At 42.6% G+C, this 22,247-nt stretch overlaps 3 protein-coding genes across 3 annotated transcripts in view; 1 reads left to right on the top strand and 2 right to left on the bottom strand.

The window, feature by feature from the left end:
• Positions 1–450, bottom strand: part of LOC109469080 (brefeldin A-inhibited guanine nucleotide-exchange protein 3-like) — a 27,512-nt gene extending 27,062 nt beyond the window's left edge. The window contains exon 1 of the mRNA XM_019767465.1: positions 89–450. Within this exon, the coding sequence (XP_019623024.1) occupies positions 89–173 (85 nt within the window). The 5' untranslated portion in view covers positions 174–450. The remainder of the gene's footprint in view (positions 1–88) is intronic.
• Positions 451–513: 63 nt separating this feature from the next.
• LOC109469249 (kelch-like protein 11) lies at positions 514–3,643 on the top strand. Its single transcript, XM_019767726.1, has 3 exons — positions 514–708; positions 1,398–1,589; positions 1,782–3,643. Exons 1-3 carry the CDS (start codon positions 514–516, stop codon positions 3,273–3,275), a joined length of 1,881 nt encoding a protein of 626 aa, XP_019623285.1. The 3' UTR covers positions 3,276–3,643.
• A 58-nt stretch (positions 3,644–3,701) lies between these two features.
• The window catches only part of LOC109469312 (cilia- and flagella-associated protein 47-like), a 34,593-nt gene continuing 16,047 nt past the window's right edge, over positions 3,702–22,247 (bottom strand). The window contains 31 exon segments of the mRNA XM_019767818.1: positions 3,702–5,027; positions 5,484–5,652; positions 5,983–6,144; positions 6,503–6,674; positions 7,072–7,343; positions 7,657–7,927; positions 9,012–9,168; positions 9,438–9,542; positions 9,763–9,874; positions 10,088–10,195; positions 10,522–10,697; positions 11,644–11,679; positions 11,972–12,075; positions 12,208–12,296; positions 13,373–13,579; positions 14,042–14,160; positions 14,417–14,560; positions 14,993–15,198; positions 15,522–15,680; positions 15,787–15,910; positions 16,308–16,480; positions 17,255–17,515; positions 17,663–17,736; positions 18,294–18,517; positions 18,888–19,151; positions 19,581–19,715; positions 20,047–20,163; positions 20,518–20,615; positions 20,970–21,165; positions 21,346–21,447; positions 21,763–21,913. Coding sequence (XP_019623377.1) covers positions 4,821–5,027; positions 5,484–5,652; positions 5,983–6,144; positions 6,503–6,674; positions 7,072–7,343; positions 7,657–7,927; positions 9,012–9,168; positions 9,438–9,542; positions 9,763–9,874; positions 10,088–10,195; positions 10,522–10,697; positions 11,644–11,679; positions 11,972–12,075; positions 12,208–12,296; positions 13,373–13,579; positions 14,042–14,160; positions 14,417–14,560; positions 14,993–15,198; positions 15,522–15,680; positions 15,787–15,910; positions 16,308–16,480; positions 17,255–17,515; positions 17,663–17,736; positions 18,294–18,517; positions 18,888–19,151; positions 19,581–19,715; positions 20,047–20,163; positions 20,518–20,615; positions 20,970–21,165; positions 21,346–21,447; positions 21,763–21,913 — 4,894 coding nt within the window. The 3' untranslated portion in view covers positions 3,702–4,820.

Genomic DNA, 22,247 nt, shown 5'->3' with positions numbered 1-22,247 from the left:
CAACAACCGCCTAACAAGTTTAAGGGGAGGGGGCGGAGCCCGGTTTATGTAGTGTAAACCCTGTATAAACAACAGAAGAAATACCCACCGGTGGCTGCCACGCAGGCGTCTCGGACCGCCTTGTGTTTGGCACTTGAGGCGTCTCTAGCGATCTGCGTTAGGACGTCCTCCATAGCGGGTCACTCTGCAAGACACACACTACCATATGGCACCAACAACTCACAGTAATGTTGACAAATTTTGCAGCCGACCTCAAATCATACACTACAGCGTTTTGCTGTAAAATCTCTACATTTCCTGGCGCTCTTAAAGCGATCCTGACATTTCAAACTTGCCAGCCTTTCTTGCTTAGTGACCCGAATATCCTTTAAAAATTTTCCCGAGCGGAATGGGTGAAAAAAGGGGACTGGATCTCGAGACTTGCTAGTGGCACCTCCCCCGCGGAAATTTCACTGCCGCTGACTGCACACGCGTCATGACCTATGACATTACTTTCACTTTTTTTCCACCAAGATGGCTGCCGCTGAGCAACTTGGCGGGCGGAGGGTGTGGAATATTCGGCATGAATTTGAACTTTTACAGCGAATCAGTCAGCAGAGAGGAGAGGACAAGTACACGGACTTCACGCTGAAGTCAAAGGGGAAAGAATTCCGTGTTCATCGCAATGTGCTGGCCGCCTGTAGCCCGTATTTCGACACACTTTTCCAGGTATGGTTTTTGGCGGTTCAAGCATGGCATGATAATTTGTCGATTGTGGAAGCGATAAAATTATTTGAGGTTCATTTGCCAAGGTAGTTGAACCAGTTGCCATGATAAAATCAAGTCTGTCCAGCTCCAGTTAAGTAGAAAAGAGCGGTGCTCGATCAAAGGAGCGACTAACTAAGCTCTAGATCCCTGCAAATAAATGGGATTTTCAAACGATTCTTTACCATATAAATTATGAATACAATAAATTTTGCAACATTTTAGGCAACTCTCCAGCCACATTGATCCTGTTGTAGAGTATTGTTGTTTTCCCGTTAGCCTGTTTTGGTAACATAAATCTCTCAGTGAAAACAGCTGTTCGACAGTGTTCGTATCTTTCCTCCCCACATCTGCTTGGAGTTTAGAAGTTTTCTGTCTCCAGTTGCAGTCTAGTATTCCCATAGCCCTGCTAGATACAATGTAAATGCAGCAGGTACCATCCCCTCCAAACTATGTATCTTTGTATAGCTAAGGCTCAGAAGAATCAGTGCACCAAGTAAGGTGATCTTCCTCGATCTCCCCCATAGAATGACCTTGTGTAGCCTGGTAACGCTTCCAGAATGCAAGGTTTGTATGTATCTACAGTCTTAGTGAGTCCATCTCTCCATTCTATGCCAACAGCATAGTGTAACATTTACCTTTTCTTCATTCAGACCAACATGGTGGAACAGCAGAGCGGCACGGCGACCCTGAACTTCACATCTGCGGAGGTTCTGGAGGAGCTGCTGGCGTACATGTACTCCGGAGCGCTCCGGATTCAGGAGGACACGGTGGAGGAACTCCTGAAGACGGCAGACCACCTGCTCATGACGGAGGTCAAGGAGCTGTGCATCCAGTACCTCCTGGTGAGATGAATCTCCCCTTTATAGTTCTACATGCTATTATTAATGAGTCTCCCCTGTTTGCATTATTTATACACTATGGTCAGTGACTAACCAAGGAGACCACTGAGAGGTCTATTTGGACAGGTGGTTACTATAGATAGGATTCTCAATGCTTGTGTTTGTTTAGAATGTTTGTTGTTTTGTTTATCACAGGAACAATTGGACGTGTCCAACTGCCTGGCCATGAAGGCACTGGCTCAGGTATACAAGAGCGACAATCTCCTCCAAGCTGCCAATGAGACCATCCGTAAGAACGTCCATGCTGTGATCGAGCGGGAGGAAACTCTAGACATCCCTCTCGACAGCGTACAAGACCTCTTAGCAGACGACTTACTGCAGGTGGCTAAAGAAGAGGAACTGTTCGGCTTCCTGGTGGCCTGGACCAAGCGTGATTTGCCCGCAAGAAAGGACCATTTCCCCACCCTGTTTACACACATTCGATTCACAGACATCCCTAAAGCCTACTTGGAAGAATTCGTGAAGACGGAACAGTTGGTCAGGGAGAGTGAGGAGTGTCAGAAATACATCGCCGCACAGACGTCTTCATCTGAAGAAGAAGAGTCGTCATCTGGACGTTTGAACGCAAGGTCTGGAAAGATGGAGGAGGTTGTCATGGTAATGGGCGGGGTGAGCAGGTTGCCAGGCAACGAGGACGGGACCACTGAGATGATGTGTTACCTGCCAAGGCAGGACACGTGGTGCCAGCTGTGTCCTCTGAACTACGCGGTTACGTTTAACGCGATAGCGGCCTTGAACGGGAAGGTTTACGTGGCCGGAGGGCGATTGTGGCCCGAGAATCGCGTGACTTCTTTCGTTTCCTGCTTCTCTGTGATCGAGAACTCCTGGACCAGGGTACGCAACATGAGTGCCAAGAGAGCGAACTTCGCCCTGGTGCCATGCGGTGGCTGCTTGTACGCCATCGGTGGGAAGAGCGAGAGGATGTTCCTCGGTGGGTCCATCGGCGAAGTGCCCGTGACGACGGTAGAACGCTATAACGAGGCCAATCACACCTGGTCTTACATCCCGTCCATGAACAAAGTCTGCAGCGATGTGGAGGCAGTTGCGACAAACGATCACATCTACCTCACGTTTGGGAAGGACGGGAATGGTACAAACATCGCTGGCAACGGCCAGCTACCCTACTACAATGTGAAGACAAACGTCTGGGGTAAACTGTCGGCGACGTGCCCAGTTTCAATGAGCAGGGGGGCGGACGATGAAAATCAGGCCATGGTATCCTATCTCAGGGACAACAAGATCCATTTTTTGGGTGTCTTGGATAGCGACACCTTCGAAGGATTCTACCAGTACTACGACATTGCCGCAGACCAGTGGACAGCAGTGACCATCAGTTGGCCGGAGATCATCCTGCCAAGCAAGACACTCTACACACCTGTCCACAATGGGAGCATCTTTATATGCAGTGCTCCTTTCGTCCACAGTAGTACAGACAATTCTAAGACGTACTACCCTGGACACATGCTGACTCTGAAAGACAAACTGAAAAGTTTAGAGAGCACACGTACAACAATGGGGGTGTCTTCAGTCCGACCTGCACCGACTTCTTCAGTGTGTCATCTTGACATCCCTCAGAAACACCTGAGTGCCTTCGCAAAAGATGTGACCATGACGGTGACAGTGCATTAATTGGTTTTGCAATAATGGTACAATATTGTGATGCTTTTTGCTGCAATCTTTGTGACTTACTGTCGTGAATTACTTTTGCAAACAAAGGTCTCAGATTCAATTGAATTTCCAATTTCTATATGGAGCAGTTTTCTGATCAGAATCGATGCAAGACATATGAAACATTGATTTAAAGGAACAATTGGCAAAGACATGTAAGGAATACAGAATCCAAGCTTGCCATTTTTTGAGCTACAGAAGACTACTATTGCATTAAAGAACTTTTGGCTATGGAAAATGGTTCTGTGTTATTTCTGACCTATGATCCAGGGGACAAATGATTTCTGTTATGTATATAGAGCCTCAATACTGGGTATGCATACACAATATGAACTAATAGTAGTAAGGATACAGTTAACACCAAACCACCAGACATCTCTACATTTGTAGGTAGTAAAATCATATGTATTAAGAGTGTAAATAAGGCACAGTGAGTTGTCCAATTCACAAGAAGTGCTGAATTCAACACACGGTATATACAGAAAAACCATAGCCTTCTTAAAGTACTACATCAAGATCATTTACATGTACAACATAGAATTCTCCTGCTAAATGAACAACAATCTCTATCTGCATAGTAATACCAACGCTCGAAATACACAGTTCTATACAAGCTATTCCATTTCTATACCCTTAACTTGTATCTATTTGCCACACATTTTCTTTTTTGTGCCATCCCAGTAAAATAATACATCGCAAATTCAAGGCATATATGTACAGAATTACATTTTCTGATTTTCATTTAAGATTTGTTTGGCAATTGATTCTGATGTGTTGTAGTATTCATTGTCCCTTTCTTTAAGAAACAAGTAAGAATTCATTTCCCTTGACGAAACTCTACAATTCCTTACAAAGAAAGTTGAGAAGTTGTGACAGGAGGTCTTTTATAACTGGTGGCTAAACCATAATCAAGTACACAGCAGCAAGTTGGTCATTTTTGGCAGTTGTCCGAGGGTATTTCACTGTCACAAGAAAACATATCCACCTACTGTATGTACAAAGTATACAAGCTTTAGGCACATGTTTTGTACTTAACACCAAAAGGTATCACCATATAAGAACTAGCAATCATACTATATTAGTATCCAGTCAATACCATAGACTGTAGCAGCTTGAAATTTGAAACTTCTTCAAAGATTTCATCATTGTTCACATCGTTGCTTTATGATGGACGGACATATTTCACGTCTTCAAACAGATATTTAGTAAAACTTGGATGGAATGGAAACAATATTCACTGTAGCATAGTGGTTTTACCAGTTCCATTCTACACTATAATTACTTAACCAGGACATTTACCTTCACAGTGGTTCTACTTTGTGGTAGGAGAGAAAAGGAGGTTTTCCCAGTGTTTGAAGTTCACAGTTGACACAATTTTTTAGTACTATAATAGAACAATATAACACAGCGTTTTGATTTCGCAGTAGGTCACTGCGAAAATAAAACCACTGCAAACATTTCAGAATTCACAGTATTGTAGTTTGATGGGGTGACCGTGTGTTCTAACTACTTCAGCAGGATGGACGTCCCTTTGATAGGTGAGGAGACTCCTGTGGTGATGAGCTGCATGTTCTCCTTGAGGAAGTTACGTTTGGGCCCGTGGAGGGTGGGTTTGGGGTGAGGGCCAGCGATGGGGCTGGAGGAGCGACCCACGGGGGGTCTGTACACCTGGGGCATCCCGCGGATGTTGTAGGTCCACTGCATGTCATGGGTCTGGGGAGAGATTACAATGATGAGGTTAGAAGAGAAACAAGTTTACTAAATGAAAGCTGAAATTTCTTTTCAGTTCAGAAAAGCATACTACAATGTAGTTTGTTTCTTTGTTTTATTAGGATCTCCACTAGTAGAACTTTATGATTTCCTAACATCATTTCAAAGTTAACCATCTTTTCAACCATGCAAAATTTGATAGAATTACAGAGAACAATGTTGTAGACAAAAATGCTGTTGCAACTGAGGTGCAACGTTGGTAAATCAAGTTATCAGAATGTATGGTTTGCAACACTACCTGAAACATAGAGCTAGCAGGTTTGTATAGCAGGTTTTTGTTGACTTGTGTTATCATGTGCTCTCAAGGGTGTGTCCATCATCCTATGAAAAGCCTTAGCATTAACCATAAGTAATAATGAAGTTGACTTTATCCCTAGTTTCCCAGTACAATGTATTTACCTGTATGACCAGTTTGGCGTTGTACTGTTTGCCATAGATGCAGGGAGTGAAGGAGATGCTGATCTGGGTGCCGTTTGTTCCCAGCGGCAGCAGCTCGCCTGTCTGAGGATACACTTGGAACTCTGGGTCACTTCCCGCAACAAAGTATGCATGGAAGGCCACAGGATGGCTAGACAGGAAAAATGATGTGAAAAAATGTTATTAAAACATTGTTGATAGATATGTTGCAATAGCTATCTTATCATGACTTACATAACTTCTAGCCTGGTTACCAAACCTTTTTTAGCCACCAAGTGTCTTTCATCCTCTCCGTAAATACACTGTCGTACAAAGCCTGGTTAAAACACCTACTTTAGCTGCCAAGTCTCTTTCACCCTCTCCGCAAAAAGATGAAAGAAGCTTGGCAGCTAAAATAGGTTTAGTGACCAGGCTATTAGGTGTGGTAACTAAGGCTGCATGACTTCTACTTTCCTTTAATAATGACTTAACATCTCCTTACCTCTGTTGGCTGGTCAGCCTGAAGGCGACAGCAGACTCCTTATTCAGACCCACAGATTCGATGGTGATGATGTCATCGGGGGTGGGCTCGGTGGCACACAGCCTGATGGGAAATCTCCACACTCCACCAGTGGCAGACCTCACCAGTAACTCCACATTGTGTCTGAGAAATAAGACCACAAAAATCTCTCATAATTGATGTAATGCAAAATAAATCAAGCATCTGGATCAATTCTCTAAAAAGTAGCATTTGCTATCTTTCATTAGTGATGTTTTTTTTTTGCTGCATGGAGTTAAATGTTTCCATTCATGAAACAAAGACAATGATTGGAAGGATGAAAGCAACCCTCAGCTGTCTTTAAAATTCAAACAAAAATGTTTATCTGTTTTCCATTCAACACCAAGGACAGGGACTGTTGGTAATCACTCCAGCACCAAGGACAGGGCCTGTTGGTTATATTAACCATCTCCCTGGAATAAAATGAAAAGCAATGAAAGTTTTCAACCCTATGTTTTCTCACCTGAGAGGCTTGGCAGGAGCGAAGATGAGGTTGAAGACCAGAATGACGACCCCGCTGACCCTGTCTCGCTGTTTCCTGACCAGACTCAGACCCAGGGAGTGCTGCAGCAGGCTCTGGGCATCCTCCGAGTCATACTCTATCTCATACGAGAACTCCTCTGCCACGGTGTTGCCTAGGAAACAGACGCGACGGTTTAGTTTGTAAAAGGTGTAAGATGTGTATGGTGTGGTTGACAAACTTGAGGCGAAAGGAAGCCTACACTGGATTATATTACACTTAGTGCCTGGTCACATTCGTTGTACGATCTTTATGTTATAATAAACTGAGGGCATTCTTGGGTCGTTTGTTATGGAATAGGCTGTCAGCTGTACTTATCAGTGCTTGATTCTGTCCCAGCCTGCGTAAAAGTTCTACATCAATATCATACAATGACCTACGACCAATGTGATCATCCCATGAGTAACAACCATCAGCACTTGGTCTCAACTCTTCAAAAAAATTTGTAAGGGATTATATGAGAAAAAGGATGCATCCAAGCAGATGAAATTGTCAGACCAAGAGATATGTACCTTCTCCAACAATGACTCCATCAGTGCTCGGTCGTTGTGCATCTATGGGAGTTATGGCCCTGGTCTTCATCGGGTTGGGGTACCCGCCAGCCGAGCTGGGCGCCGCTCCCATCAGCGTGACCTCTAACCTCTCCTCCACCCTGTTCCTGGCCTGACACTCCACGGTGGCGGCCCTGGCTGCGTCCTTGACAGGGTGGGACTCGGGGACGCCGTGAATGGGGTAAATCCAGCGCACGTCCCGCAGGCCACCACTGCTGGTCCTACTCGCACTTCTGCTGGGAAAATCAGAAATTTGGATTGCTGTGTTATCTCTAAAATGGACAAATTCTCTCAATTTCTCAATAGTTTTTCAACAAGCTTGTTTACTGACTTTTAAAATCTGTTTTGATGTGAAGCTTGAAAGTTTCCATGGTGGTTTTATTTGTACATTGAGCTCTCCACCGCAAATTCATGGCACTGCAAAATGTCTCCCTTTTGTGACAACTGTACCACAGAATTTAAGACACTGCAAAACCTCCTTTTTCCTTCTACCCCAAATTGAAACTACCACAAAACTTAATGAATTTACAGTAGTTTGTTTCTGACCTTTCTCCACTTTCCCCGTCCAGTGTTTCGAGTTTCATGCCCTGTTCAGCAAACTTCCAGCTCAGTCCATCCTCCCTCCTCACCGACACCACGCACACCGCCTCGTGCAGCTCCATACGGTTGGGGGCAAAGGTCAGGGGCAGGTCAAGGGTCGCCCGGGGAGCCAGGTGGATGTTGTGAGGGTGTTTGAGGAGGAGACAGAAGGCGGACTCTGTCGTGATGGACTGTTTGATGACCGATTCACTGATCTTGTGGAGGAACTGTTTCTGGTCTGTAGAAAAGACGAATATCAGAAAGTTAACTTTAGTGAAAGCTAAAAAATATCTACTTTAAAAGATTTTTAGCCTTCATCAGGGGGAATATATTACTAATGGAATGTAACCTTGTGGACATGGGACTCTGTTAAACTCAATATTGTTAATAATACCTAGTCCTTATCTCAAAACAATATGAACCAACAATGTTCAACATTCATGCGGAACTCCAACAAAATAATCTTGAATCTTGATTGAACTGGTCTGAGCTCTTCCTAAAATGTAAAATATCCTTCCTATTCATTACAGTTAGAATAATAGAAGAAATATATCCTGAAAATAGATAACATGTAGCAGACACAGTGAGAGAAAACCGATTCAACAGTATACAACACTAACTGCATTACTGCTGTTTCAAATCTCAGATTTAACAAATTGCTTTACACAATAGGGAAACAGTGGCATATAAAATACAGAACCAGGTGAATTTCACCAAATTTGTGTATGAACATCTTTTTTCACCATCCATACCTTTGTCCTGAGTACCTGACAGGTCTGTAGGTACAGGCAGATGCATGCAGGGTTGGGAAGAGAAAAATTATTCAAAAGCATCTACAATATTGCTGTGCATTGACTTCTACCTCTCACTAGCAACATATCAGACCAAAGCGGCTACTTTGAAACAATGCCTGTGTGTGTAGAAAGAAGATTACGTGAATAGTTTCATCAGGTTGGCAAGTCACTGAATAAAGAGGCTTTTTTCAAGCAACCAAGTGTTTTATTCAACGTTTTGTATGACAACATGTACAATATGTACATGTGTATATTTTACACTCCTGTACGTTTGGGACCATATAATAGATATCGTTTACCTGTAAATATGCAAATTAAGTTTTCATTTGGGAATGCATCTATTAGCAGCAACACCTATGCTGTAGTCCAGTCAGAATTGCCCTGAGGAAGGTGACAGACGGTCACCAAAACTTCAGCTGAACAAAACACTTGGTTGTGCAAAAAGCGTCTCTTTATTCAGTGACTTACCAACCCGATAACACTATTCACGGAAGATGCTTTTTCATTGGATGGGAGCACAAAGCGTACCTGTCAGAATGACGTCCACTATTACAGGTTCGTCAAACGGGTTGCGGAAGGGTATGATGAGGGAGGTGTTGGACTGGAACTCTGCACTGACCAAGACAGGGTCCAGGGGCTGGGGGAGGATACCGGTACCTGAGGCCAGGTACACCCAGTCTCCAAGCTAGAGGATGGAATAAATGGTCTATGTTAGCACATATGCATAAATCAACAGGATTAAGATGTTCCCAATTCTCCTGTTGGCCATGCATTAGCTTCTACTTGCCTGACCAGTGGAGGGGCTGCTAGAAGTATCCTGTAGGCAGGCTTCTCAATACACAAACTGGCTGTTACAAGACTTCGTGCATGGAATTCACAGTATTGACCTTCAAATGTCCAAAGAATTTGTAAATAGTGACGACATAAAAGAACAAATCCCAAGGAAAAGCCCACCTGTTCACTGCAGAAGGTGATCTCTGCTGTGTGATTAGCGCTCCCTAGTGCCGATGGAAGGAACTGCAGGGGCACCATGAGACTGGACCTGGGCTGCAGAGTAACCTGGTGGGAGAAAAAGCAAAAAATATCATCCACTCATTCAAAGACATGATACAAAACGGCTTTATCATAAAGGCAGTTTTAAATGACAACCATCACATATATGTAATGGCTGTTTGCTTTGTTTTTTCTTGGACATCCCATAGCCTTACTCAGAAAAAAGGAGGGTCTTTGTAATGATGGTAACATTTGTTCTTCCTGATAAGTTGATCATGAGACTTACAGGTTTGGCAGGGTCCACCTCCAGAGTGAAGTTGTTAGGATTACTGTTCTGTGGCTCCAGCTCAATGGGCTCATCTGTCGGGTTGTACAAACGGATGAACTGACGAGTCCACCTGATGGGGATTAGGAAAACACAGACTAAGAAATAGAAAGTATATTTCATCCATGTACTATTGGCAGTAGCATTTAGATCATAGTAGTTTCTATACCCACTTGCTAGGTTGAAATTATAAGAAATCATTAACAGTAATTTTGTATTTCTATGATGTTTATGTAGGTAAGTTTACATTCAGCAAGACAGTAAGTGAAGAGGATTATTTTCTTACCTTCCAAGTTCACATTCCATCTGTGGCAGGACTTTCGGGGCAGGTGTGTTTGCTACTAGATCAAGGTCATACCAGAACTCTCCCACGGTGTCACCATAGAAGATCAAGCTGCCAGGTACACAAAATGATCGTTTAGAAGATTCTTAAAGAAATTCTTACTTCCAAAAATCTCATCCCTAATAGAAACTGAAAATTTACTATACATATTACAAAGATTTTGTCATAAAATCATGCTGACGTGTTACTGAAATGTGTCGGTCAGTAACTAAACAGCTACTGATAGTCACATTTCAGTACTGAAAGTTTGCTGATTGGGCAAAACCCTTATGCTAACTACATGAGTAAGTAGTCAGTATGTCAGATTTTATGCATCACTGAAGAGGCTCATTGTTTTCTCTACATCTTGTTTTTGATTGACAGACAACATGACCAACCTTCCTCTGGTTTTCCCCACTACAGTCGGAGCAAACAGCAGCTGGTACCACTTCTCCTCCCCGGGAGCCAGGGTGACCTTGGGCTCACCGCTAAGCCCCGCCCCCTCGATCGTGACAGACAGGGTCAGCTCCTTGTTTGTGGGGTTCTGGATGGGAACTTCCATCATCGCAGCAGACTGGAGAAGGGAGGAAAAGATTGTTACAATGTATTTATGTTTACCGAAGGAAAACATATTGTTTTTGCTAGGTTTCCTCTTCTTCTCCAACCAAAAAGGTCAATGACCTGAACCAGACTGTCTGTTGCCATGGTGACTAGTGTTGGGTTACACCATGTTGAATTTTATAGCAGGAGGGATTTAGAATCCTGTCTGACCATACATATGAATGTGTTTGAGTAAGAATCAACAGAGCAGACCATATGCATCATTATGCATTTTCTTTGCAAATGTTGCCTTTATAGTTTGAGAATGAATTTGATACAAAAGGGTAACAAGCTGTGAGCTAAGCTAAACATTACTGACTGCCTATTTGAGTACACACTATATCTTACAACCACTTTCCACTAAAGGCAGTGACAACTAAGTGACCGATTGCTGACCAAATATTTGTTAGATTGCTCAATGAATTTCACAGACAAGGAACAAAACTAATATTTTTTTGAGCGTGTATGTTGTGTAGTCTTTTAAGTTTTATATGATACTTTTTCATCATATTCCATACCGGTAATTATTGCAAAGTCAAGGGTCACACAAATGCAATTTTGGTCGCTTCACCTTCACTCAGTGATTGCCATCATATGGAAAGGAGACAGTAGCAAACTTAAAAGAAAAGGAGTGCGGCAAAATAATCATCTATAGTGCTCTACACCTTTACACCAGTAGTTGGGATTGAAAGGATTAAGCCTTTAACCCAGGAATTTGTGTGTGCCACCGTGCAAGTTAAAGCATGCATGCAAGTGCTGTGATGCATACAGTTGTATCATAACACCCTAAACCATACATGTACACTGGCCGCTAGACAAGTCTATATGCCTATAGTGACATGCTGTAGCAGAGGCAGTGCAGAAGACAAGGTGCTGGCTGGCTATGGTGCATAGTTTGTACTTTTTGTTGATTTGTTTACCTTTGAGACGCCACCTTCTCTCACATAATCCAACAGCTTGGAAGACAACAGATGTTATAAGTTTGTTAGAATGATTAACACACACAATTATTGAAGCAAAAAAAAGTTCAACAAGACATCACAGCAGTTAAAGGAGTTGTATTATATATGCAGATCCTCTAATCTTTAATAAGACAGAAGCTCAAACGTTATTTCGTTATTTTATTAATATTACAGTTACTGCAGTAAAAATAGTGAAGTTTTCATTATACATTTGTATTTGGAGACATCAGAATTAGTATCAAAAAAGGTTTAAAATCACACAACAGATGCTGAACAGGTGTGTTACCTGTGCTGAGCAGGTGATCTGAAGACGTTTCTCAGGCTGAGGAGGGCTTGCCTGGATCTCTAGGGAGTACCACACCCGGTAACCACCAGGGAAGTCTCCATCTGCTGTAATATACAAGTTTGTACAATCAGGTAAAATACACATATGTCATATGACATGTATTTGACAAGTACATATTACTCTATTTTCTTAATGCAATACTGTATACTAGAATATGTAATGGGGACAATTCTTACCATCTCCTTCAAAAGATGACAGGCGAGAGCTGGGGGTGACTGGGGAAGTGGGCAGCTCATCATCCTCATCACTACTGGAATCATCCTCCCTGGAGGAAGAGATAAATATAATCATATTAAACACTTATATTAAGATTATCTGTAATCCAAGTACACTATTTATATTTCAGTCCATACCATGGTATGGATGAAATATATTGTGTTCTCTCATGTTTCTTCTCCTCCTTCTCCTGCCAAACAGTCAAAGGGATTCAACTCCGCCATCATTCAGCCAAATGACTTGAAATTTGGCATGGAGGTAGAGTGGGCCAATACCCCCAGGCGTTTTTTTCATTTTTTTTATACATGCCTTTGAAAAATTTTTATGAAGGTTTTTTGGGGCATTTGTGGCAAAAAAATGGATTTTTGGATCCTGAGCCCTGGTTTTACAACCAAATGATCTGAAATTCGGTATAAGGGTACCTTGAACGTGTGTCTACAGAATAGCTGTCACATATTTGGCATACACCACTTCCAAATGACTCATTTGGGGGACTTTAATGGCTATTTCAGGCCAAAAAAGGGCGAAAAGTGCTGCACCCGTTCCACATTCTATCTAAAGAATGGCCTGTTCCATCTGCCGTTGGCCATGGAACATGTGTTCCATTGGGGTTACCTGGGGTCACATCGCATGTAAGTCGTGCGTAATGACCCACACATTCAATTTTATGTGCCTAAGACCTTCAAAATGTATCAAATCTCATCATTGTTAGTATTTGCATACCTGTAATAAGATTAGTAAAGCTTTCGAGATTCAATGTGCTTGTTCTAGCATCTTTGTTCTCAATTACATAGCTTCATTTATTTGCGAACCTTTGCCAGTTTTGCACTGGGGTAAGTTTGGAATAGTCCACTTTTGCGTGGGAGGGAGATGGACTGAAATATGCTGTATTTGCTCCCAAGCAAATGTCGGCCTTTCTAGTTTTATCAGCTCTTCACTGTACTTCTAGGTACTGCAGCATACTGAAATGTTAGGCTCCTAAAATGCATTGCCCTTGAAATTTTTCAATGACCTTTGAAACATAAAGTGACTGGTGGGAAGTATATTCTCAGGAAAAAAAAGGAGTGACTGATTGTTAGAATATTCTCAAGAAAAAAGGAATAAGAGCATCATTAGTTGTCGTACCTGGGTTTCTGTGCATCTCCAGCCACGAAGGTGATGACTCCGCTGAAGGCTCCCCTCTGCCAGGGGGAGATGGACACCCTGTAGGGCGTGGTCTGCCCCGGCAACACGGTAACCGTGGGAGCGCCCGACACACAGGACAGGCTGGACGACACCTGGTAGATCAGCTTCCTGTTGGACACGTTTGGAACCTGCACCACTTTGGTCACCCTGGAAATACAGCACATGTGTACAGAATATATTAGGAGTTCAAGTCAGCTCTGAATTTGGATTACAGACAAACCTGCCTAAAAGGGCCACCCAGCTTCTTGGACAGGTGACCTTATTGGTCAGGTTACTTAATGCATGTGCTTTAAAATTTTTTGCAAACGGAAAAAGGTAGTTATTATAGTGAGGTGGCCAGCTTAAAGACAATATACAGAACATTTGTAACTGCTCCCAAAATGCATTCAATTTTCTGTTGCTAGCCTAGCATATCATGAATTTGACTGGGTCCTAACAAGATGCATGGTGGGTTCTTTAACATGCTCAAAGTTTAGTTCTCCACTCCACTTTTATCTACTTACAAATAGGACAAACATAACAAGTACAGGATAGTCATGGCACCATGTCCCTGTCCTTGGTGCTGAAACCATGCTGGTTGCTCTCAGATAGGACAAGGAAACAACTTACTTTTCCCTGGCCCTGCATGGCACAATTATGTGGTCCAGAGCCAGAGGCTTCTGTCCCAGTCCCTTCAGGTTAAAGATGTGTTCTGTACCATCCTCATGGTTCCTTAGCAACAACCTTCCCTGTAAGAAAGGAAGTAGAGTTAGAAATGGTACCAAGAAATGTAAATCATTCTTAAGACAAAGTTTTAGTGTGTGTGTGTGGGGGGGGATTTACAGTATGTTAAAAGAGAGTCTCTCTGTTCCTTTTGCATGACTTGTACAGTAATCCAGAATATTTTTAACAATTTGAAATCACATCCAACACTATAAAACATGTTCCTAACAACAATGCAATACAATTATTGATCCAGAAGCTCTTATAGTCAAAGCTACCCACCAGTGACAAACACTCCAGGACTGGCCTGAACATGAGAGGGTAAAGAGTTGTCTGCTGTGCCCGGGCCAGCATCAGGGGGGGTCCATAGAACCCATCACCCTCCAGCTCTGCCTTCAACTCCCAGTCATGGAGGGTCGGGTTGTGCTAAAGAAATAAACAGAAGGGGTTAGAAATATTGGAAAAGAGTTCAAAGGTATGCAACTGAGTACAGTATTTTGATAACTAAAAAATACAATGTAATTTATAGTAGTGAGACTTCTGTCTATTGTGGTCAGTTGCAAGCTTAAATTGTGTTGGGAGCTGAAAAGAACTATTTTTAACATTGGGGTATATTTCCAGCCTCAGTCAATTGAAGCTTTCTTCATCTCAAGGCAAAAATTACCCCCCCCCCCAGCATTGTGATCCAGAAGGGGATTATACTAACTACTACACTCCATTACAGACCAAACCCCGTGCATACCCTAGAAAGGATAGCCTGGTCTGGTGGTATGGCATAGTAGACAGCCCTGCCTTCTCCATAAACCCCCACAGCATACTACTGTCAGTATTTGAAAAACTAACAGCATTTTTACTTACAATGGGGATATCCTGTGACACAGACTGGTGAGCAGGTGTGACAAACTCCAGTTCAGCAGCGCTGCCGTCTGGGTTTACGATAACCTCCAGTTGGAAAACACGCACGTCGTTTGGAGCGAAGAGGACGATACGGCAGGGGTAGTGGCCAGCGCCCTTTGGCTGGAACTTGATTGGGATGTTGATGGTTCCATCGTCTAAAATCACGCCTACAGAAGAAACATACCAACTAAGATTAGAATCATACTGGAGTAGGCTTTAAAGAAAACACTTGAGTCTCAGAGATGTCATTTCTGCCTTTAGGATTCTTGTGTTAGTTATTCCCATAGCCAGATTTATGCAATCTCTTGCTGTTGGGCTGACTAATTGTGATCAAGCTTGGCTAGTCCTTCCAATGCTATGTTATATATATAGGACAGTGCCCATCTATGTTCCTATAGCCCTTGGACCACTCAGCTGTGCAAGCACTACAGCAGGGGGTTATTTTACTGGTTTATGTGCTTCTTTGGAAAATGGCGACAGTGTCTCTCACCTTGGTTTCCAACAATCCCTGCAGCTGATCTCTCGATCCTGGGTCCCTCCCTGGCCACCTCTGAAGCTGGTTTGGGCCGGTTGTTGAGGGGTGAGGGGACGAACACCTGGGTAGGGGCGTCAAACAGTGGAGAGCTGACCTGTACGTTAAAGGTGGTGCCTGAAAAAGATGAATAATACATTAACAAATAAGAAGATACTCAGCTATGATTATTGCTACAAATGATGACAAAAAATAAATAGACAAATAACCAAATAATTCCTACCTTCAGGAGGGGCGATGAGCATGTGTGATGTGGTGATGTGGCGAGAACGATCAACCACACGGTCATGCAGACCCATCGCAGCTATGGCTGCTGTCACTGTTCCACTGGCCAACGTACCAGCCACCTACAAATGCAAAAGCAACACTGAGGTTAGACTTTCATTCAAGAGCCATGCTACACTGTACATACCTACATACTGTTCATATTTTGGCAAACCCAATTCTGATTCTGAACAGATACTTTCCATAGCAAAACACTGAAAAAGGTATAGATTTGATTTTTTCCATTGCAACATTTACATAGTATTTGGGGTTTTCATGACCTACAAGTTCATGCCATTTCCTGTGTCTGACCTTTTGACCTGTCATTCTGCCTGTCAATCTTCCCTCACCCACATGCTGTCAACTTACTCTGTCCAGCCAACAGACACACAAAGCCACAGCTCAGCCATTTAAAACAATACATTCCCAGAAGTAGATACAGTACTTACAATTAGGAATTAATAAGATCCAGTCTCTCACCTTTCTCCTCTCGCGCTCGTACTCAGACATCCTCTGCTGTGCAGCGATGACCAGCGAGCGTTCCCGGGCGGCGTTGGTGATGGGGATGACCAGGTTCTCCTTCAGGACGGAGTTATTCTCACACTTCCAGTAGATCACACGGTCGTCTCCTCCAAACAGACCCCGTCCCTTACCTAGGGAACAAGGAATCACAGACTTCAGACATACAGAACTTAACGACAGCCAACTTTGAATTCAACAGTTGTGCTGCTCAATGTTTAACTAATATGTGCCATAAAAACTTTTTAGATGAGATTTCAAATTGACTAACAGAAAATTTGTAACTCCAAGTTCAACATCTTGTGGAAACAGTGGCTGAAAATACTGAAAAAGAAATCAAAGAATTAAAAAAAATAGGCACAGTTAAGGTACAGTTTTTGTATGAACTCTATGAAAAACACTTTGAAATAATTGAAGAGTACTGGGGTAAACTTTGATAGCAACAACAGTTGCCACAGGAACAACAGAAACATGATCATGTGACCTGGAAGAGGAGCACTGCATCTCTTGGGAAGGAGTCTGCAGCCTGTTTCATGGGGCAGATGATTGGACAAGTTGCAGAGAAGTGGAAATCTACCAAATTGATGAAATCTTGCCATCTATCAAGAAATAATTGTATGTAGGAATAGCAGAAAAGTCCTGGTCAGAAAGCATGCAATAATTTGTTTATGCGGTTGTTTATTCTTCAGGTCAAGTTCTTTGTCATTCTCTTTCTTTTCAACAAGCTTTCTTATTTAAGTAGATAAAATGATACAAAGGAATTCTACAAGGGAAGACTGCTAAGCCTTAATAAAAACATACACACCAGTCCTGTAATCAGGATCTTTAGCGACACAATAAACAAGAAGTGTGTTTTTCAGTGAGACCTTTTGAAGATAACATTTAATTCCAACACACAGCTAACATACCTGCAGCAGCTGCACTGCTGATCCTGACACTGTGTGGACTGGGGACCCAGGGTAACACAGACGGCAGCGGCAGTACTGCCGACGCCTCAATGGAGTACAGGAACTCTCCCACCTCCTCGTTAATGAAGAGGACGGAACACTGGCGATGGCCGGTCTGGAACGGGAGGAACTCAATCTCCACCTCTGCTGAGCCGCGCCCGTCCAGGTGAACAGACGCCTTCGGACTGAAGAATGACCCAAAGGCTGTGTTGTCTGTGGTGGCTGCAGAAAAATGGAATAAACAAGTCGTTAAAAAAATATAGAAGACACATCCCATATTTTGATGCCAAGATGATATGATAGGCATTTTTATTACCAACTATGTGACTTGATATGTATTTAGATATAATGTGTAAGAATAAAACTTACATTTCTCAACCGCTGCAGTGATCTCAATTTTCTCATCATTAGGGGGAGGAGAAGGAGAATCCACTTTCTTCTGGCTGTGGAAAAAAAGATGATGGAAAATTGATACGTGACAGAAAACATAAGAAAATCATCAGCTATTCCCATCAATAGAAATGCTAATGTTATGATGCACTTAGTCTAATTTCCACAGGTTTGACATCTGTAACCAATGACATGCTAGAATGTACTTGCTACAGATTACTGTGAAATATTAATTTCTGATGTGTATGACACGGAAATTATGACAAACTATTCTACACCAACACGTCCATCAATGTCCTATGAAAATACCTTTGTGTACGCTGTCCTCCTCTTTGATAGGGAAAGCAATGGAAAAGAGGGACATGTTTTCAGAGCACATTCCGAACTGCTGTCTTCATAGTAGTTTGTAAATACGGAAAATTGAGATCTCTTTTTTAAAATATTCAGAATTTCTCAACGTTCAACAAGGATGATATGCAATAAAATGGCTCTTGGCAACTTGATACATGTTAGCTTTATACAACATGTGTTTTGAAAAAGCTACTAGCTATCAGATTTGAACAAATTCCATTATTCACAAGTTGACAAATAAGATGCTATTTTTACTCACCCATGATCAATCTTGGACTTGATCTTCTTCATTGATTTTGCGGAGCTGCTCTTCTGAGAAGCCGCCTTCTTGACCTTGGGTGAAGGGAAGGGCTCGCGTGCCTCCACCAGAACGATACGGAAGTCTCCGGGCTCGTCAAACGGGTTGGTGACATTCAGCTTGCACCGGTAGAGCTCGTAGCAGGGGGACTCGATCTTGATGTTTCCCTGTTTGTCAGAGAAAGACTGCAGGTGATGCAGCGTGGGGATAGGGTTATAGCAAGGCCAACACAATTGCATGCAGCAAAAACAGGCAAGCAAATTAGACTCAATACAAGGCAGCACTTGGAGATGTTACAGTAACTGTAAATGCAGAAATGTTTTCAGACGCCCACATTGTACCATTAAAAGGAAGCTAGACCCATTCATGCACTTTGATTTATTCTATGAAAGAAAAACAGTCATCCTTTTCTGAAAGCAAGCAAAGAAGCAACATAGCAAACAATGGAGGCCTGGACATATTCCAACATGCCATCCCTGTTACATGTCCCTGTTCAATATTCAGTATATTGTTGAATAAAGCTGTGTTTGCTAATGCCGCAAAAAAACCTGTTACCTTAGGAGTGATGTTGTCCACCATTGTCCTGAGGTTAAACACGAGAGTAGAACCGACGGCCGCACCCGCCCTGCGCCCTACCAGCACCAGCACGGCCTCCGCAGGCCGCAGCAGTCGGCTGGTGAACTCCACGGGCAGGTTGTGACTCCCGCGTGGTGGGACGGCGATCGCCTCCGCCTTGGGGATGAGGAAGTCCCGGGCGTCCCGTCCGGCGATCATCGGGTGGTAGATCAAAGGCTTGGAGCTGGGGTTGGTTAAACGCACCTGAAACAATAAAACAAAACAGTTCCTTATCTTTTCAACATTGACTAAAAGTCTGTCACAGAATCCCGGTAGCAAATGTTAAAGGTAAATGTTCAAGAGGGCTTTTATCAATTTTTATCAAAGGCTGTCAGTTAGCTAACACAGAATAACAAGTCTACAGTTCATGTTTTTAGAACAAAAACATGTGGTATCATACTAATTTTTCACTAATTTTTCAAAAAGTCCTGTTTATGAGCTAGCAAGTAAATATTCATAAAAAAATAAAATTCAAAGTGTACAGACCTCAACTGTAATGCAATATTAGCTATCACAATCACTGATACAGTATCAGTGAAAAAGGTGATGTAAAATTGTCCCTGTCCTTGGTGCTGAAATGTCACTACAGCACTTTAACAGGTTAAAAACACTTTGTATCAGGACCATTCCCACCTCTTTCTGCACGGTGGCATGTAGAGATCCCACAAACTCCACAGTAGCCTTAGGTAGGTAGTGTGGTAGCCGTTGGTACAAGTGGACACATAGGAGCAACATAGCCACAGGGTTGGGGTCGGTGATGTCAATAGCCTGCAAAAAGACACACGTTCCTGTGATCTTCATACATGGTAACATACAATTAAATTGTTAAATCTTAAGATATCTTAGATAGAAATCTGGCATTTAGCTATATGTCATGTGAATTGAATTTTTGTATACTGTGATAAATTTTGGCACTTTTTCTTTAGAACAAAAATGTTTCCTGAAATTTTCATATGATATGGTATATAATATGGTATTTGCCCAATTTGATATGGGCAAACTATACTGAATGTGCCCAAGCACAAACTTGCTACTGACATTCAGTTTACAGCAAGAAAAATGACACGAAACACAGATGAAACGTGTTGAACTTTCCCACCTGTATGTCATAGTCCAGCCCTATGGTTTTGAAGGCGCTGGTGATTTTGAGTGCGTTGTGCAGACACTGCTCTGGAGTGGATGGGTGGGTGTACATACTGTTCAGATGGGTCTTAATCTGAAAATAAAATAAAACATGACATAATGTTCCATCAGACAAAATTGAGATGACAGAATAAATATATCAGGCTAGCTAGAACACTGAACCAATTCATATTGACATATTTGCCTAAAAAGCTACTGTGTTTTACATGTTAAATTCAATGCTAAGCTGAATTATAATTGCCTATAGAAATAAGTTTAAAAGTTTACTGACAGAGAAGTTTACTTTTTTTGTATGATACTTGTATATAAGCATGCACTGCAAGTCCAGCAATGAATCTATCTAAGGGCACTCAAAGTTTATCATGGTTCATAAATCTGCACAGTGTCATTAAAGATGAGATGAACAAGCCAAAGTTGAAGTTCATACCAGGAAGGGAACATGTGCGGCCAGCACGGCTCCTAGGACCAGTCCGTCCAGCAGGTCAAAGTCAAAGTTCACCACCCAGCGGGACGGGGGAACGCCACCTGGTGGGAACAAAAGGACCTTCAACTTACGACAAGGTTGCCATACTTACGCTTTTCCTTGAACCAAGAAAGAATGATGGTTAAAAGTGTATTCCAAGTCAGATTACTTATTGAAGTGTCAAAATTTTTTTCTGAATACAGATTTTGTATTTGAGCCCAAAATGTGCCTCTAGAACAAATCTTCAGTGCAAAATATTGATTACTCTTTTTAACAATAATACCATACAAATGAGCAACCAAGTATTGGTCAAGTAACCCAAACAACTATATAGTAAAGAAACTCTAAGCTGCTGTGTCAAATTTAGCACTTATCACACACTAGCTTTTACAAATTATCAGAAAAGACATTCTTACCCTTGTCACAGTCTGCCCAGACCTTGTGCCGCATGTGTTCATAGTAGTGGTTGAGCCAGGCCAGGAGGATTCTCTCCCCCACACTGTAAATGTTACTGGCCAGGGGGTCAGGGTTCACCGTGGGGAGGGGGATGTCCTTGATGGGGAGGGGGATGTTCTTGAACTGCCTGGGGGTGATTCTGGACAGCACGAGAACCTGGGAAGGAGATCACATAGGGAGCAAGGTCAGAGGTTACATTAACCTGGGAAAGTGTCTTTGAGAATACTAGAAATGTGTACTAGAAGTACTAGAAAACCAAACAAGACGTAAAAATAGCAAAGTTAGTGACAGTCTAAATGTTTGAAATGGTGTCAGTTACAAATGACCTTCCCTGACCTTGAGCAGTTGTAGCAGCACGTCACTCCAGGCTTTCTTGGACACCGACTCGAACAGAACCTCCTCCAACTCACGCCTCTCTGCTTCCTCCTCAAATGTCAACTGTACAACAGACAAAATGATAGATTGAGCACCCATCCTGTGGTACAATCATCTAACAAAGTTTTGAGGTGAATTTGTAACCACTTTTAGATTATAAGAAAATCTGGTCTAAATGTATGTGGACTGTTGATCACTATAGACAGAATTCTTAATGCTTGTGTCAATGGGGAAAAATTATCAAACGCACCACCACAAAGTGGTCCTTATGTAGAGGTGGTCACTTGTACAGATTTGACAGTATTTCAATGGCCAGGAGGTCCTTATGTAGGGGTGGGCAATTGTACCGGCTTGTATATCATGAATTTTTCCCCTTACCTCAGGTTCTACCCCTGCAGCAGCAGCCATCTCCCTGCTCCTCCTCTCCTCCTTCTGCCTGTTCCTGGCCTGGACCTTCACCCACCAGCGGAAGTCCTCAGGCTCCATCAGGTACTCAGGACGGATGGACGCCACACAGCCACCCTGGCTCCTGGAAGTCAGTCATGTTCAGACTGTCACTGACAGCTACTATATGTGTAGAGTCTATTCATTCCCCAAGCTACATGTAAGCAACATCTATCACACCACAGTTATCCCTCAGTAAGACATCTGGAGCCGCAGAGTTCCCAGTTAGAACTTTAATTCACAGGTACTATGCAGCTACAGCTGTCTTACTGAGGGATGACTATGACTAGTTGTTGGTCAGCTTGAGGAATTAATCAAATCTACTACATGTATATACTGTTATTGACAGCTACTACTACTGTAAAGTAACTCATTTTTTGCAGGGATTTGAGATTTCTAATGCAGCACCCTCCAGTTAT

The sequence above is a fragment of the Branchiostoma belcheri genome, unplaced genomic scaffold (genome assembly GCF_001625305.1).
Source record: "Branchiostoma belcheri isolate BF01 breed outbred unplaced genomic scaffold, Haploidv18h27 scaffold20, whole genome shotgun sequence".
NCBI classification, from domain to species: domain Eukaryota; kingdom Metazoa; phylum Chordata; class Leptocardii; order Amphioxiformes; family Branchiostomatidae; genus Branchiostoma; species Branchiostoma belcheri.
This window is presented reverse-complemented; position numbering and strand designations above follow the sequence as displayed.

What these genes read in the sequence shown, in the direction of transcription:
- LOC109469249 (XM_019767726.1), top strand. Translation starts at nt 514, where the DNA reads ATGGCTGCCGCTGAGCAACTTGGCGGGCGGAGGGTGTGGAATATTCGG. An exon ending in ATTTCGACACACTTTTCCAG is followed by an intron (nt 709 to 1,397) that starts GTATGGTTTTTG and finishes TTCTTCATTCAG; the next exon opens with ACCAACATGGTGGAACAGCA. An exon ending in TGTGCATCCAGTACCTCCTG is followed by an intron (nt 1,590 to 1,781) that starts GTGAGATGAATC and finishes TGTTTATCACAG; the next exon opens with GAACAATTGGACGTGTCCAA.